This window comes from Lytechinus variegatus, chromosome 16 (genome assembly GCF_018143015.1).
Source record: "Lytechinus variegatus isolate NC3 chromosome 16, Lvar_3.0, whole genome shotgun sequence".
Lineage (NCBI taxonomy): Eukaryota > Metazoa > Echinodermata > Echinoidea > Temnopleuroida > Toxopneustidae > Lytechinus > Lytechinus variegatus.
In genome coordinates this window covers 14,745,437-14,763,069 of record NC_054755.1, presented here as the reverse complement: position 1 = coordinate 14,763,069, position 17,633 = coordinate 14,745,437, and the positions used below count along the sequence as shown (strand labels likewise).

Here is a 17,633-nt window from a genome sequence, read left to right as displayed (position 1 = left end):
AACATGTTCTGTTAAATATTCGTGTCCCATTTGGCTATCCATAGTCAAGCCCCTAACTTAGACCAGAGTTAAACCCGAGTTCAGATGAAGGTCATGGTCTTGTTAAATGCTCATTTGAGCCATATTGGGATAAAATTGGGTGATTGCAAACTCGCACTAAACCCATTGCCTAAGTTGGAGCTATGTTAGGCAGACTCAACACCATCATGATTGCAACTGCAATCATCATCCTGATCGTTATCATAATCCTCCGGGATGAAATAACTGCTTGTCACTCTATCAACGCTATTCCTTTATAAAGCTTTTAAAAATTCAATTGATTTTTCTCAAACCTTCACCATTTATATTAATATATTTTCCTGGTATTTTTAGAACAGACTTTTTGACAGATTGAACTACCCATTTAAAGCGTCCTCGGAAACATTCCTACCCAGTGATGTAAACTCTCTGATCGAACGTTGTATAATAACTGCAGTAAGCGAAGTGACGCCTTTAACAGTGTCAGTCAAGCCTGTCAAGGTACACACTTTATCAGAGCTCTAAACAATATACAAAATAAGACTCTTGATATAACATTCTCAGTTGCGAAAACATAAATATTTCATTAAACAATAACAGTACTGACCTCGTTATTAGGGACGGTAGTATAGAATGCCCACGAGAAGTCTTAACTCAATATCAAACAATTACTCAACAGTCAAACTTCAAGTCTGTTGCTTGTTAAATCTATGAAATGTAAGTTGTAGAAAATATGCATATACTATTCGATGGGAATCTGTTACGTTATTGATTATCAAATATACTCTTCTGTAAACACATGTTTTACTTGTTATCTCAGTAGCGGTTATCGACTCGGTAATCTTACCGGGTTTTTTCCAACAAAGTGATTGTTTGATGTAAAGATAGTTTCTTGTTGTTTTTCAGTTAGTATACTGCACCTCATTTCCCGTGTACCAGAAATGACGTTCATACCAAATAATATGGAAATGTAAAATAGAAAATCGAAAGTGTGTTTTAATCGTAATTTACTGGTAATTTAATACATTATACAGAATTACCTGCCTTGATTTCACGATGTTTTTCAAAGAACTGCCCATTATCTTCATATTACATGTTAAAGTACAACGCATGATGTGATTTACTAATAACTGTAAATTAAATTGGTAAATAAGCTAGTGAATCGAAAAGGGTCAGTTGCAGCATACCGTTGACTGTTATATAAAAGCGGTAATGTAGGAATAGTTTTATATGAATTTATCATTTAGTCGAGTAATACATCCAGAAAACATCCATATATGAACAATATTGCAAGTTAAATCGGTAAAAACTGTTTAGGTTACTCAACAAATTCAATAAAAAAAAACACAAAAACTTAATTCACTCCACGTGCTATAATGGTAATGTGATAAACAGACTAATAAACGCGCATAACAAAACACTATATGAATATCTTTAAGCGCTTTATGGTTACAATATTGTAATTGACACAGAAATAAAGATTAAAGTATCAACGCTCTACGAACACAACACCGTTTCAATATTGTGATACATGTATCGTCATACAAAATAAGGATAGTATACTTCTGCAATATAATTATAAATATAATTAAGGTCAGGATGTATGCATATACGATAGAAACATGGCCTACATGAATATATGCCTAATAAAAAAGTATTTATTTATTCGTATATTAGACTGTATACTATTACACATAAAATATGCACAATGTTTTTAAGCAAAGCTTCCTTCTGACAACCTGAAATATTGACAGACAAAGCAGCATCCTCGTTTAGAGGTTTCCCGATAATAATAGGAAATAATTTGAACCACCCAATAAACATTCCGACCAAGGGCGAATTGTATAAGACATTGGAATTAACGAAGTAAAAACTTGTCAGGACCTCGTTTCAATTTGTGACAAATGAAAGTAGTCGAAGAAGTTGACGGTAATGCTCGCAAAATGGCAAAACTAGGGATATCTATAGAAGCTATTCCCAAAATGTTCCTTATAGATGACGAAATTTGTTTCACTTTCGTGTTCATGGTATATAACAATTTTCTGTTTAGGGTCCCTTTAAATGACCTTGCCTGTTAAAAAATTACTGCCTGTTTCTCATACCCGTCATTCTACATCCCCCATAAAAAATCACAGCAAAAATCGATGTGCAACCTGCACATCATGAGACGTAAGATCAAGATCGCAATATTTGTTCTTAAGGAAAATTAAATTCCTTCTCAATAGAGAACTTTCACTCTCAGAAAAAAATATGTTGGTTAAAATGTGAACTTAGAAACTGGTGGTTAAATATAAAAAATGCATGTCAAACAAATTGAGATTTTTCTGTTTGGTAGGTTCACATGTTAACCAGCTCAGGAGGTTGGTTAAAGTATTTCAGAGTGTTGCTTAACTCCCAGACAAGCCAGAGATAGCCCTAGTATACAGAATGACGAAATATTGTTTTACCATGGACAGACCCTATCTTATTGGAGTGATGACATGAGAAATCGCTTCGATGTGCTGCTTCAGATACCATGCTTAATACGACAAAGGACCGATTAAGCTTGCAGTCTCGCAAGTTGAGCTAAGAAAATTAGGGAAGCTTAAAAGTGCCACCCAGATGTTCAAAAATTATCCATAACCATTTCTTCTGATCATCTCTACTAAAAGATGAAGACAAGACTAGCTCTCTGAGATCTTGTCATCTGATCATCTCTAGACTTCTAAAATATGTAGACATGTCGAGATCCAAGATCTTGTCATCTGATCATCTCTCCCACGGGATGTAGACATGACGAGATCTAAGATCTTGTCATCTGATCATCTCTCCCACGGGATGTAGACATGACGAGATCCAAGATCTTGTCACCTGATCATCTCTCCCACGGGATGTAGACATGACGAGATCCAAGATCTTGTCATCTGATCATCTCTCCCACGGGATGTAGACATGACGAGATCCAAGATCTTGTCATCTGATCATCTCTCCCACGGGATGTAGACATGACGAGATCCAAGATCTTGTCATCTGATCATCTCTTCTAAAAGATGTAGACATGTCGAGATAGAAGATCTTGTCATCTGATCATCTCTTAAACGGGATGTAGACATGACGAGATCCAAGATCTTGTCATCTGATCATCTCTCCCACGGGATGTAGACATGACGAGATCCAAGATCTTGTCATCTGATCATCTCTTCTAAAAGATGTAGACATGTCGAGATAGAAGATCTTGTCATCTGATCATCTCTCACACGGGATGTAGACATGACGAGATCCAAGATCTTGTCACCTGATCATCTCTCCCACGGGATGTAGACATGACGAGATCCAAGATCTTGTCATCTGATCATCTCTTCTAAAAGATGTAGACATGTCGAGATAGAAGATCTTGTCATCTGATCATCTCTTAAACGGGATGTAGACATGACGGTATCTCGTCATCTCATCATTTTTTCTAGGGATTGTAGAAATGACTCTCTGAACATCAGATAAAATATTTGAACTTATGTAAAAAATACACGTTTTCTCACAATACCATGGACCTACACTATGGGGTTTCGTTGACCGAGTATGCGTCGTTGGGGCACCCAGAATCCTTGCTGTAGAGATAATGGTTGAATTCTGCTTTCCAATCCACCATGTACTTGGTGCTCCATTGGTAGAAATCCTCCTTCCACTGCCGCTCTGACTCGTCAATATTAGCTGCAATAATCAATAGTACATTGGATTAAAATCATTACATTTCTTGATTTTTTTTTGCGATTGATTTCTTGATTTCAACTGTTGCGAATCGTAATATGTTACGACAGACATAAATGTTAGCTGTCCAAGAGGAAGTTTCTGCGTGACTTCCTGACATACGCACACCAACACGCATAGTTGCGCACCCAGGCACACCCAATCCTTCCCACCCATACACAATTACACATTCACATCGCTCACACACACACCATCACACTCGCCATATACACCCATTCCACCTACCCTCATCCCAAACACATATACAGTTTACACACACATTCACTTACATTCACATTGACCCACACGCACCCCTCACACGCGCACATATTATAAACACATCCATCAACACCCTCTCTAACCATTATCCAACGACACCCAAAGACACGCATCCCTCTCACGCACATACAAATGCACCCACCCTCACCCACATTTACATAAAATCACCCCAATAGAATTAAATAGGACGAAAGACCCCCCCCCCCTCCTCCACATATAACTGTGTGGTGTGGTTGACCTTTTCCCCATGGGAGGGGCACTTCTCGTTCTGACACCATCCGCCGTGGGGGCCTCTCGTTTCAGGCAATGTCGAGAAAGCAATAAAAAATAAAGGGTACTCGACAATGAATGCCCCAGTGCATCTGGGATGAGTTGCACTGCTCACATAGTTGTTGAGATAGTGTTAAGGAGACGCCCAGGGTCCTATAAGTGGACTCTTCTAAACATCACCCTCACTCTCCTCTTCCACTCAACGACATACCATACAAGGATAGGTTAAACAATAAAAAAAGGAAAAGATAGCGTGTGTGTGTGAGAGAAAAAGAAAGAGAGCGAGAGAGAGGGTGGAAGAGGGAAAATAAGAGTAAGCGGGGGGGGGGGGGTCTTGGGCGATAGAAAGTGGCAATGACAAAGAGATAAAGGGGGGAAATAAAGAAAGAAATTTAAAGAGGGAGGAAGCAGGAGAATAGGGAGGGAAGAGAGGGGTGAAAGAGTGAAAATAAGAGATAGCGGTGAAGTCTTGGGCGACGATAGAAAGCTGTAATGACAAGGAGATAAATGGGAGAAATAGATAAAGGAATGGAAAGAGGGAGAAAGAGTAAACAGGAGAAGAAGGGGGGATGTATAAAACATCACATACGTTTGAGGGAGAAACTGATGAGTGAGGGAGATAAAATGAGAACGAGGAAAATGGGATGATAAAGAAAAGAACAATAACCAGCAATGCAAGAAAAGGAGAGAAAGATAGGCATGTTAGAGGGGATAAAAGAAAGAGAGGGGAGGGAGAGAGAGATGGGGAGAGAAAGGGAGAACGACGAAGAATGAAATGAGAGAAAGAGAGGGGGAGAGGAGAGAAACTGACAGAGAGAAGGAAGGAGGGAGAGAGAGAGGGGGAGATCATTTGTCATGAGACGTTATCCACGTCGTATAAACAACTGTCTAGTCAGAGTATTCTATAATTACAAATACTGGGAATCCCAATACCACCACGTACACCAATTTTGATGATTAAAATATGGTGACGTCATCTATATCAAGTGTATGCCTTCCCTAAATCATATCATACATGATGCACTCAGCCTATATTGAAGTTGTTTTCATTTTGATGCTTATGTTTCATTGTAATTAATACATGTTATTTGCAAGTTTTGCGCGAAACAAAAAATGCGAAAATTTCACGAAATTTCGAAAGTTGCACGCACTTTTCAGGCGAAAAAAATTAAATGATGGAAATTTTAGTAAAAACTATGAAATTGAAAGCAAACTCTAATAGAAAAAGGAAAAAATTTACAATTTTGTCGATCAAACTTGTTAATAAGGCATAATTTCTTTGCCGAGCTTTATTTACGTGGAAAATTATGTTTGCTGTAAAATCTCCATACAATTCTATTTTGTTTTGTACAATGTTATCAGAAAAACAGAGAATGTAAAGTTTAGAACTGCAAAGAACATGGAATCGTAACCCGTAAGTTAAAGTATCATTTAAGTAATCTTTATGTTGAAATTGTTGTCACTTTTCGCTATTTCAGTACTTGTGTAATGATTTTCGAAATATTATTATTCATAAATGATTTTTTTCCTTATTATGAATACTAACAACTAATACAAACTGAATAATTGTTTATGAATAATTAAAATGGCTTATATTAAAAACAACGTTAACGAATTTTAAAAACAATACATTGAAAATCCTTTTTCGCTATTTCAGTACTTGAATAATGATTTTCGAAATATTATTATTCATATATGATTTGTTTTTCCTTATTATGAATAATAACAACTATAACAGAAACTAAATGTTCATAAATAATTGGAATTGCTTATATTAATAACAAAAACGTTAACGAATTTTTAAAACAATAATACATTGAAAATCATTTTCTTGAAATTATACAATTCCCAAGCATGTTGTGTTATCTGATTGGTCCAAATCGGATCACATGATATTCAGCGAATTGCACTATAGCATCCAAAATGCTCTATCCTGCATTCTGACGTAATACCAAATGCACTATCATGCACCCTGACGTCAGAGTGCAGGATAGTTCGAGGTCTAAAATTATCTACAATTATCCAGAATTTAGATCAAATAAAGCAATCGGGGCAACTCTGTTACATATGGGGAAGGGGTAGTATAAAACAAACAATGCATGCATCCGTGTGCATACATTACATGAATAATGAACTCCATTCTCGACTCGCCAAATGGATATACCGCACTCGGGTCTGCGGACCTCGGTGCGATATCCATTGGCTCTCCTCGCACATCGTTCATTATTTGGCCCTGCATGCACGCGCTTACGTGTATTATTTGTGTACTGACAATTGTAGTATTCATAATATATGTCAAATGACGAACATATATATTTTTAAGAACGGCACTCCATAAACCTTGGGTCTTTATCATTACGGGCACGCATGAGTTATACATCCGCGCGCAATGCATTCTGGACAGGCGTGAGTAAAGATCTGACAGATGACTATTGATTAAATCAATTAATGGAAAATATATAAAGGCCTGGTCACACCGCCCGAGCGTTGTTGGAGCGGTCGTGGAGCGGAAGGGAAAGATGGCAGCGCTAAAAAAAAGTAAATGAAAGAAAAGGCGCCACTTAACAAAATAAAAATAAAGGAAAGGAAAGAAAAGAAAAGGCGCCGCTTAAAGAAATTATGCATTGATATAATGTCAGCAATCGCAAAGGAAAGACTATCCCCAGCAAAGACTTTACCCCTTTTCAACATTTTTATGGCGCCGGTGAAGTGCAAAAATATGTGCGCCGCTCGGCAGTACGCCCACCCCCCCCCCCTTCGCCAAAAGTGGATCCGCCCATGTTTTTGGACAGTTCATTGTGATAAATGTCGGTGATTTTGGACGAAATCATCGAGGGATTGATTTTTGATGATTTTTTTTCTTTTGATGAGCTTTGACACGTGAGCGATTTGGGGTATAAATTACTCATAAGTGCCCTACTATAGTCACTAACCTGTCTGTGTGTTGAGAAACGGGACATACTCCGACCAGAACGCACAGTAGTTAGCTCGGTCCCATGTGTACGTTTTTGCGTGGTCCACTGTGGTATCCTTCAGTAGATACACATTCTGATTGTCCTGATCAAACAATAACCATTTATCATCTTCAGCCGGGATGTCGTCACTCTCTTCCGCTCCATTCGGGTTGCTGTGACAACGAGTCAATTAAATTAAAAGTCGAAACCAGACAATGAATACATAATTTTTCTCCAGTTCTCTTTGCAACAGTAGCGTAGTTGTAGGGAGCCATACATTAATTGACTGGCACAATATTGTGAGTGGGATGTATGGGGAAATTTGTAAAAAGTCGCGAGCGAGCGAAATGTTATCCTTTTCACATAATATTAAACAAATTATTACAAATCGTTACGTTAACCCTTTCCGTTCGGTTTTTTTTGTATCTCACATACGCTTACCGAGACATGCTAAGAGGGACCCGGCCTGTGTGTACCTGCGTCATTGTTCCAGTCATTTTAAATTTTGATGTTAACTTCCTATAGCTTCTTTTTGGAGCGTTGTGGCCCAGTGGATTAGTTTTCGGACTTTGAAACAGAGGGTCGTGGGTTCAAATCCCAGCCATGGCGTAATTTCCTTCAGCAAGAAATTCATCCACTGTGTGCTGCACTCGACCCAGGTGATGTAAATGGGTACCGGCAGGAAGTAATTCCTCAAAAAGCTGTGTGCGCCTTAATCGGTTGCCTAGCTTAGCCGGGGTAATAATAATAGCAGTGCCTTTTTAAAGCGCCATGAGCACCGAAAGGTGGACCTGTGCGCTATATAAGTAGCCACCATTATTATTATTATTTTTGATTGAGCCAATCATTTAAACATCCCCGTACAGGAATGTGCAATAAACTGAGAAGTTTGTCCCATTTCAGTTTCCTTGGTCTTTCTTTTGTAATTTTGTGATTTTAGATTCTAAACGATTGATGTGAGGGGCTACCACCTCTCTGCGTTTGGACCTATCTCTTAATTATGTGCCTGGTAAAGAATTATTGAAGCTATTCTGTGCAAAAATATTGTTCATTTTGTTCGAGTGGAATTTGTGCAGTGCCTTTGTAAATGTTTGAGCAGTTTCTTTTAGAACCCAGTTTATATATCAATGAAATAACGAAATGCATGATATCAACATGTAGTTTTATATATATATATATATATATATATATATTATTTACTTCGTCTTTGAATGCTGAATCAATTCTTTTCAGCTCGCGCTTGCATTCTGTTGTAATTGATTATTTACAACAGTGGGCCTGTATATTATGAAGATGGTCCAGCGTCAGAAGCAGTCATATTAATGAAAAGACGAAGTAAAAAATATAAAAAAACCCTGCTTGTAGTCCTAAAAATGTATTTGTAATATTACATAGGGGTTCTCCCCCATTCCCTAATCCATCTTCCCGACGACATAATGATCAAAACCGGACACTAAAAGCATTACACAGACTGCATTATTCATTCAAACAAGCCAATTAGACGGCGACATGTTTGTAATTGGTTGAGGGACTATCCGAACACTGAAATACTAATACTGACATGACCCTGGGTAGTGGGGGTGCCCACGATAATAGAACACCCCAATATTTTTTTCAGGGGGGGGGGGTGCTGCGTTATTTCGACAAGCAGTGTTTTGCAAGTGATTTTTGTTTGTTTTACTTTAAAATATGATTTGTTTAGGTTCAAAAACAATGTTAATGTAAATGTTCATGGTCCCCGTGTAAAACGGTATCTCAATTACTGATGGTTAAATTATCAATGACTCAATTTTCATATTAGATCTCAATGGGATTTTCAGCGTCTTGCTCGTTAAATTAAAACAAAAAACAAGGGTAAATTATCAATGACTCTTTTTTCAAAATAAATCTCAATGGGAATTCCACCGTCTTGCTCATTAAAGTTGACTACATATTATTTTTTGCCTGTACTTCCTTTCACATTAGGTAGTGGGTCTCCATTCTATGTATCCCTAGTCTCTTGCATATACTTACAAGATTAAGAATTAACTGAATACAAATAACTCTTTATTTTACGATGTCTCGTGAATTATATTTCAAACGTCTTACCCTGTCTTTGCGAAGTTAGCCCAAAGAGTCATCATCTTCTCACTCAATCTTTGGTCACCTTCGGAAAACCCGAGGCCTGGCCGAAGAGGCTGACCGAAGGCAAAAGCGATCTCGTCCCCATGCATAACGCCCATCCAATCACCCCACATATTGTTGGCTGCTCGCTGGTCAAAGTGATATGCGTAGACCTGGATAAAATCGGTAAAAGAAAATACCAAGAATTCCAATTATCTTTGACAAATTATTTTAGGTTGTTAACAAAAAGCAGTTCGTATATCAAGAATTGAAATTATTAAAATCATAGCATTCGGACAGCGGCAAACGCTGGCAAAACTTGGGCAATTTTGTTCGTCTTATCATTAATATTGTTAGTAACTACGCTGCTGAAATTTTTCATCAAGGATTCAATATTTTATTCAAAACAAATGAGCCCTGATCTATGTTCTTACTACATGTATTTGCCCCTACACTTCGTTCCTCCCTTTCTGACTTTATTTTCATACAGGTTGCAATTCGAGGGGAGTTTCGTCGCGGAAAAAATACTAATAGTATTACCTTGTTACCCGAGCTTGCATGAAACCTTCCGAAATCGTGAACCGGACAAATGATATTGTAATCGCCAACATACAGCTCCGTGGCATCCCTCAGTAAGGCTGGGTTGTCAGGATCAAGCCAATCCGTGTACTGAAATGCGATGGCGTCTCGACCAAACTCGTTCATTTCAGGCAAAAGTCGAGGAATCAGCTCAAAGAATTGAGTTCTGTTAATCAGGCTCTCCGTGTCCTTGTCGTAATAGCCCGGGAGGTCATATACCATAAAGAATGATCCTTCGTTGGTGTTCGTTCCAAGGAGGACATCTGCTTCCTTGAAGCTTCCTGTAATTTTTGCAGCCGTCGGTGTCTCTGTCAGGAACTCACCATCAACTACCGGTACGAAAGGAAAGATGTAAGTACCAGACACAACAAATTCATTCTCGATGAGGATTTCAGGTGGGACCCTTTGCAGGCAGTTTATGATATCTGTGATATCTTCACGAGTGGGTTGCATCCCGTTAGGGGTGTAGCAACCAGTTCCTTCAGCAAGGAGTAAACCTCTACGCAATGCCTCCTCTGCTGTGATGACACCCCAAGGAGCGAACGAAGAGCCACTTTGCAGAATAACACGCGTAAAAAGGTCTTTGGTCATTGGTGAGAACATGTGTAAGTTGGTGCTCACTGCTCCTGCGCTTTCTCCAAACAACGTCAACCGCGATACATCGCCTCCAAAAGAAGCGATGTTGTTGTGGATCCAGGAGATGGCCAAAGCCTGATCAAACAGCCCTGCATTTCCAGGAATATTATCAGACCCACCCAAAGCTAAGAACCCAAGATTTGCAACGCGATAATTTATCGTTACTACAATAACATTTTCAGTCGTACTTAACACCTCTCCGTTGTATACATCAAGCGATGCAGAACCGGCGAAGAAACCTCCGCCGAATATCCACACCATTACCGGTAAGGATTCATTCTGTCTGTCTGCTGGTACCCAGATGTTTAGATTCAGGCAGTCTTCGCTCATATTGACATTTGGGTTCCACATCTCCGCTCCGGGAAATCCAGGGTATGTAGTATCCACCACTTGGTAGCAAGCATAACCATAGCGGGACGCGTCAAAAATACCGTCCCAACGGGTCTTGTTCGTAGACTTCTTAAAACGTCTACTTCCGGTTGGAGCTTCACCATATGGTATACCAAGGTAGGTAATTACTTCTTTGCTAAGAATGTTCTTTCTCGCACCTCGGACCTTTCCGGATGTTGTCTCGACAACGAGGTTCGAATCTGAGTTTGATGCGCAAATTGATCCGATGGAGAGCAGAAAGATGCAGCTACTTGCAGCAGCGAACCACACTAGAGCCATCCGAGACATCTTGAACAGACTCTTGTGACGTTCTCTACGTCTACCTCAAAGAACGGTTTCTGTTTTGGTTGAGTACAAGATTTGTCATGATGATAACTATCACTTCATCTAAAAAATATAAAGAGATGAAACATATGATTAATACTTAATGGTATGTCGTCTGTCCGTGTATAGGTGAGTCCAGCTTATGTATACCGAAAATCACACTGCTTCACAAGAAATCTTAAATTTGCCAATGTTTCAAAATTGAATTCTTTTCTTTTTCATCTTTCAAAACGGTATTTATCCCCTCATTCATGTGTCAGTCGAATTGTGATGATGAGAATTTCTGCAATCACGACGGGAATGAATTCTACAACATAGAAAATATATTGTCAAAAGCCCTTGAAGTTCATCACAAAGCAATTTTGGTCGAAAATCGGTTGATCAAAACCAGCAATATCGTCTTGGACTCGGGACAAATGAGACATTTGCAAGTTTTCGTCAGCTCAGTTACGTACGACGATCGGCAGCTACCCCGGTTCACCATTTTTTTTTTCTTATACCTCTCAGCTGTTCATCGTGATTTACAGACATTTTCAATAGACTTTCTATGTTGTAGTATCCGTCGCAGTCGCGATGGTGAAAACACGCTAGCATTGTTAAGTACAAAGCCCTTCGGCGATGGCATCGCTGTCGTAACTAATGAACCATGGGTCAGGGAAAGTGTTCGTCCATAGTATTCAGGAACAATACGTACCATGCAGCAATTTAGCATTCTACATACTTTGAATATCAGATGCTTTAATCACTATCCTCCGGCAAGATACTTAACAACGCATATTGTGCTGCACTCCACCCAGGTGAAATCAATTGGTAGAATTCGGATTAATTTCTTTCATGTACTATTAAATTGAGCATTGCTGATAGAGATGTTTCTCGAGCTAAATCCGAAGTAGCAATAGATGCGCTTTGTATCCTCAAAAGGCGCTATACAAATCAGCTATTACAACAACAATTACAAAAAAAAGAAAATGAAGCATACCAGGCGCCATATTCGCACTATCACGGAAAACGCTTGTCAACGAGATACACATTTTCTAACTGGCTAAAGCAGAAAAGCTTCCCTACCTAGCGTTGAAGATTGAAGACCGTCTATGAGGGAATCAGCTGCACAGAGAATGTAGGCCATTAAATGCAACCATTCATCAAATTGAATAATGTACCTACAATATCGCTCTCTCTCATTGTGATTTTCAAGTTGGTTTGAGCTGAAAGCTGTTTATAAATTCACGGAATCATCTATGACGTGACCACAGTAAGCTATTTAAACAGAGCTCTGTGTGATCTGATGCATACTGGTTTATCATCTTTATGGGGCAATATAACAGTAATGTTAAGCACTGATGTTACATGAACATTGATAATTGCGGCTTAATAAAAATTAAAAGATATTTATATAAGCCAGGTACCGCGGACCGGTTTCGAAAGTGTGCGCGCGTGTGTGTGGGGGGGTCACCGTGCCAAAATCACAATTAGGACTGATGGTCATTTTACGTTTTTGTATACGACAGGATTTTGGAAGAAAAAAAAATCGGGGCGGAATTTGAATAGGCCTATCACTCAAACATTCTTGTCTGAAGAAAGTTTTACTGGTGTTTATATATAATTTTCATGTGTTTATTATTTTTGGGAGGGAATTTTAATCTGTGTTTTTTTAATTACTTTTATTAGTGGAAAAGGGTCCTGGCTTTTGAAATTTAAAAGTTACCTTATTCTGGATACAAACTTTAAATTTACATAATTAAAAATGAAATGGATCAAAATTTAATTCTTAGAACAAATAAGTGTAGAATTGCGAATAAAATGAGATCAAAGAAAATAATGAGACATTCTTCTTAAATGTGCAGAACGTACCTTTCCTAAATCAACTATTTCACATACATATCACGATTCTATATTCTCAAACGTGAACGTTGTCATGTTAAATATGCTAATGTGATAGTTATTTCAACAAGATCAAAGAAAATATGAATGAAAAAAGTCACAACGTTTGGAAACTCAAATTAATACTAACTGAAGGACGATTTTTCTTACAAAGCAAAGACCAGTAGTCTATAAAGGCATTCTCATTTATAGGTGGTTATATAGGTTTAGGTGTGAGGTTTATGAGAATCATTCGGGTGGACACTTATATTGCTCACTAAATGGTGTGAATATGTTGATAACAAACTATTTAGAGTGTTTTACGGTATACCATGTCTGTTTACAAGGTAAATAAAAGTTTGGGAATTAATAGATCTGTCGTCAGTGGATCTATGTCACAATGATCTCACAGTTTGATCATGGACCTACTCATGGTTTGATTAAAGGTTGCACTTAAATTGATTATAATGAGTACAGGACGAACCAGATTATAACTGGAAAGAACAGTGTCCTACAGTCATGACAGTGGGTTCCCAGTGTGCAACACACTGTGAAATCACGGAGCATTAGTGTGGATCATAATTCACGTAGTCGACCATGTGAACACGCTGTAGACAGTCACACTGTCGATGTGTCCACAGAGTGAAAATATTTTCACACTGCTGATTTTAAAAGTTTGAATAATATTTTACACACAGCAAAAACTGTGGTGTTAACCGGTATACATAGAGGACCACACCAATTATTTTACACCGGTGTTAAATTGGTGGTGTTAGTTTTACACCTATAGGTGTTATTACAACACCTTTTGTTGTTACATTTACACTCTTTATTTAATCTCTAGGGTGTAATTTTAACACCTCAGGGCGTGGTCCTCTATCAACACCAACTGGTGTCAGTTTTAACACCGCAATTTTTACAGTGCACAGTTCCAATATGTGAACACACTGTGTGACGATGTGATCTTTGTGACAGGTATCTCTTGGCCAAATTGATTTACCATGGGATACTGTTGCTTAAACATGAGCCAATATCTTGTTTGTAATTTAAATCATTTCGTCCAAATGAATTGAAAATTAGAATGACTGATGAAACAAATTTACTACATTATTATGGAATTGTTTGATTGATTTGATCTCGATGTATTTACAGTGTTTTATGATAAATGTATGGATTATGTTGTAAATTGATATCTTGTGAAAATGGAAGAACATAAACTTTATTTGAATTGAATTGAAAAATCTTGTGGGGTTGGGGTTAGAGATGTCAAATAAAATGAATTTGAACTCGAACAAAGTATTAATGGTTATTTAGACTGATCTTAGTAAAGGTAAAGACAAATTGCATGAATATGTAAAAGTATTTTCATAGTTATTCAAAAAAAAAAGAAATATACCTACCTATGGGTAAATCTATGGCTATTATGTGTTTTCCCATTACATGTATTATGTTCGAATAAACTGATTGTAAGAAACTAGCATTTTCTTTCTACTTTTGCACAATGCAAATTTTAAGTTTTTATTTAAATTTGAAGATTTTTCTTTTCATTTGTAGCTTGTTTACATTTGAATGATCTGTTACTGTGCTACCGCCAATAGCGTATTTGGGCCGCGTTTGCCCTCTATAAATCTACAATATTGATTATAATTTGAACACTCAATTCGGCTCTCATACGATTTTTAACACTATTGTTAATATAGACTTTGGAACGTGTTAACTCCCAATTGATATAATTGAGGCCGGCACACAGGATAGATGTCAAAGTTCAAAGGATCACAGCGGAGAATGGAATTAACATCGAGTAGAAATGGGCAAAATGAATATGATAATCACGTATTTAACAAGAGGCCTATAAAGCTTATATACCGTTTATGAAAGAACTGCAAAAAATGATGAAAAATGTATTTATTGAAAAAGATTATACATTGTTGATAGATAAATATGTATCTGTTGACACGTACCATTATTTTCCTTTTTTTAATAAACAAGTCCATTTTGTAATACCCAAAGGGCATGCCATATCCTTTGGCCTTCTATTTACACGTTGAAAAAGCATTATGCATACAGCCAAGGAATCAACTTATTTATTCTTCTGGTTTATTTACTTCTTTATTAAAATTAATATGATCGTATTGTGTATTTACCTAATGAGAGTTAATAATGATTCAAAAAGCTTTTTTGGCCAATGATGATAATTCATTCACATAATGATTTGTGTCAAAAGGATACTGCATTATCAACCCTTGCGTCAGGATATTTACTTTAAAAAATATAGATATAAATATGGTAATTATGACCAAGACATGTGCTTGATGTATGGCAAGGTAAGAAGTAGGCCTATTTATGTGGTTTATAAGGCCCACCAAGTCATGATAATAATAACAACTACCGTGGCAGAAGTTAAATGCCGATTGCGGGCATGTACATTCATACTACCAGAGAATATCAAGTAGAACCATGCACATCGAAGATCATAACAACATACTCGGTATCTTTATCTGTATTTTGTCAAACATCTTAATAAGATATCGACGTCGCCACATATTACACTGTACACTAAGTGTGGCGATATCGCAATCTTCAGACACACACACTTGACTATTACAAACAATGGGATATAACTCACCTTTTTGTGTGCAATGCGTGTATATCCATCATAAACCCTCCTGATTTTAGCCTTCCTGTCATTTCCGCCTACATGGTGTATTACTTTACTGTCATCGGCCATCCACGCACGGTTTATCAACCCATCCTCACTAGAAATCTAATTTTATTCAATTTATTGTGCGAAATGAGATGTGAGACGTGAGAGCAGGCGATCGCTTTCGTTCGTCCCTGGCCCGTATCACCAGGTCTGTTTTGTACGTAGCGAAGATCTGGCTTTCCCGGGCTTTGCTCGGTGCGTGAGGCATTATAAGAATCCAATCCTAAATGGATTGGCGAGACAAAATACGCTATTCGTGGCTTGGCACAGCTCGCTTTTTATTTCACTCTACATGTAATGGACGACCAGTGTATGTAGTCTATATTATTAGGAGGCACTATTCTGCAGAGTGGGAATCAGATGGTACAATAAGGGTAATCACCTTTACCCGTTTGCAAAAGTACCTTTCGTTTTATGGGGGGGGGGGGGGGGACTTTTTGAATAAAAACGACACAAACACCGACAGAATGTATATGTATATTTAGAGCACTTTGCACCCCCCCCCCTCCCGTGTAGGTGGGTGCATGAAACTGGTCTTCGGGAGACATGATCTCCGAAGCTCGATCGCTATCCTTGCTTACATGATTCTTGATTGAAACCAATTTGATATAGACCTGATCTTGGTCTACGGTCTTCAACATATTAAAGGTTAAACATTATGCCTAAAATTAAATATAAATGCAACGTCTGAAAAGGGAGATATGAGGTGGCGCAAAATAGCAAAAAGAGAGAAAGAAAAAAAATATGCATACCCGTTGCAAAATGCTCTCTCGGTGCAGATAAAATTCTTAGACTGGTAGCCATAAGACGTCCTCGGTTGTACAGTAAAATAAAAAATCGTAATTGTCTTAGTTGCACGAGATTCTTACTGACGTGACTCGTCTCTTGTAAAGTGACTAATTTTTTTTTTTAAACACGTATGATAAAAACTGGTTTTTAATTTCAATAAAATTAAACTAATATTTTCTTCCGATTGACATTGCACAGGTTATATCCAATTTCATGTAAAATGTTTATTGTTAATTTGATAATATAGTAGGCCTAATAATGTAAATACAATATGTAATTTATGTACATAGAAGAAGGCGTAACAAACCCAGAAAGCAGCAGGAACATGTGTCGGGATACGACTGAAACTAAAGAACAAATACAAATAAAAATGAATAAAATAAATGAAATAAAACAAATAAATAAATGAATAAATAAGTAAAAATAAAATGGACTAAATTAAGAGAAGGGAAAGAAACTGAAGAGAGGAGGGAGAAGAAAGGAGCTAGAGAGACGAGCAAGTAAAAGGAGAAGAACGAATTACCTTACATGATACCCTGTTTCCACCATGAAGGTGTGGGGGGGTAGAGGCTTCTTCCTAACGGTGTATGCTGATGATAGATGTATATCCCCATGCTCTTAAATGGGTCTGCATTCGCAGACCAATTCTTAGAAGTACTTCGGTGATCTTTATTTTGTGCAATATCTTCCCCCTCCTTGTATCTTACAATACAAGGTAATAAATCTTCTCTAATAGCACTGTATGGAGGATGGGGACTTGGATATGGTATTTTAGGTTTATGTCAAGAAGGATATTTATTTTTAGCTATATAACTTTCAAAATGATTTTTTTAGCTATATATAACTTTCAAAATGATGAAAGAGATATATGTCTCGATTTTTCTGATAACAAAATAGGTCAGATTAGTCTTTCTTCCGAAGTAAATCAATCATACATTAAGATTCACTGGAAAAACCCCCAGATGGCTCATTTAGATACAATGTGAAGTATTTTCTTTTTAACT

At 37.6% G+C, this 17,633-nt stretch overlaps 1 protein-coding gene across 3 annotated transcripts; it reads right to left on the bottom strand.

Moving 5' to 3' along the window:
• Window positions 1-3,376: 3,376 nt before the first annotated feature.
• LOC121429944 (cholinesterase 2-like) lies at window positions 3,377-16,087 on the bottom strand. 3 transcript variants are annotated; one of them, XM_041627203.1, is made up of 5 exons: window positions 15,763-16,087; window positions 9,888-11,339; window positions 9,333-9,520; window positions 7,224-7,417; window positions 3,377-3,705 (listed from the first exon to the last, which is right to left on the bottom strand). In XM_041627203.1, exons 2-5 carry the CDS (start codon window positions 11,238-11,240, stop codon window positions 3,551-3,553), a joined length of 1,890 nt encoding a protein of 629 aa, XP_041483137.1. In that variant the 5' UTR covers window positions 11,241-11,339; window positions 15,763-16,087; the 3' UTR covers window positions 3,377-3,550. The 3 variants fall into 3 exon arrangements, with proteins under 3 accessions (XP_041483137.1, XP_041483139.1, XP_041483138.1); XM_041627205.1 differs by lacking the exon at window positions 15,763-16,087 and adding an exon at window positions 12,256-12,581; XM_041627204.1 differs by lacking the exon at window positions 15,763-16,087 and adding an exon at window positions 11,777-12,216.
• Window positions 16,088-17,633: the final 1,546 nt, after the last annotated feature.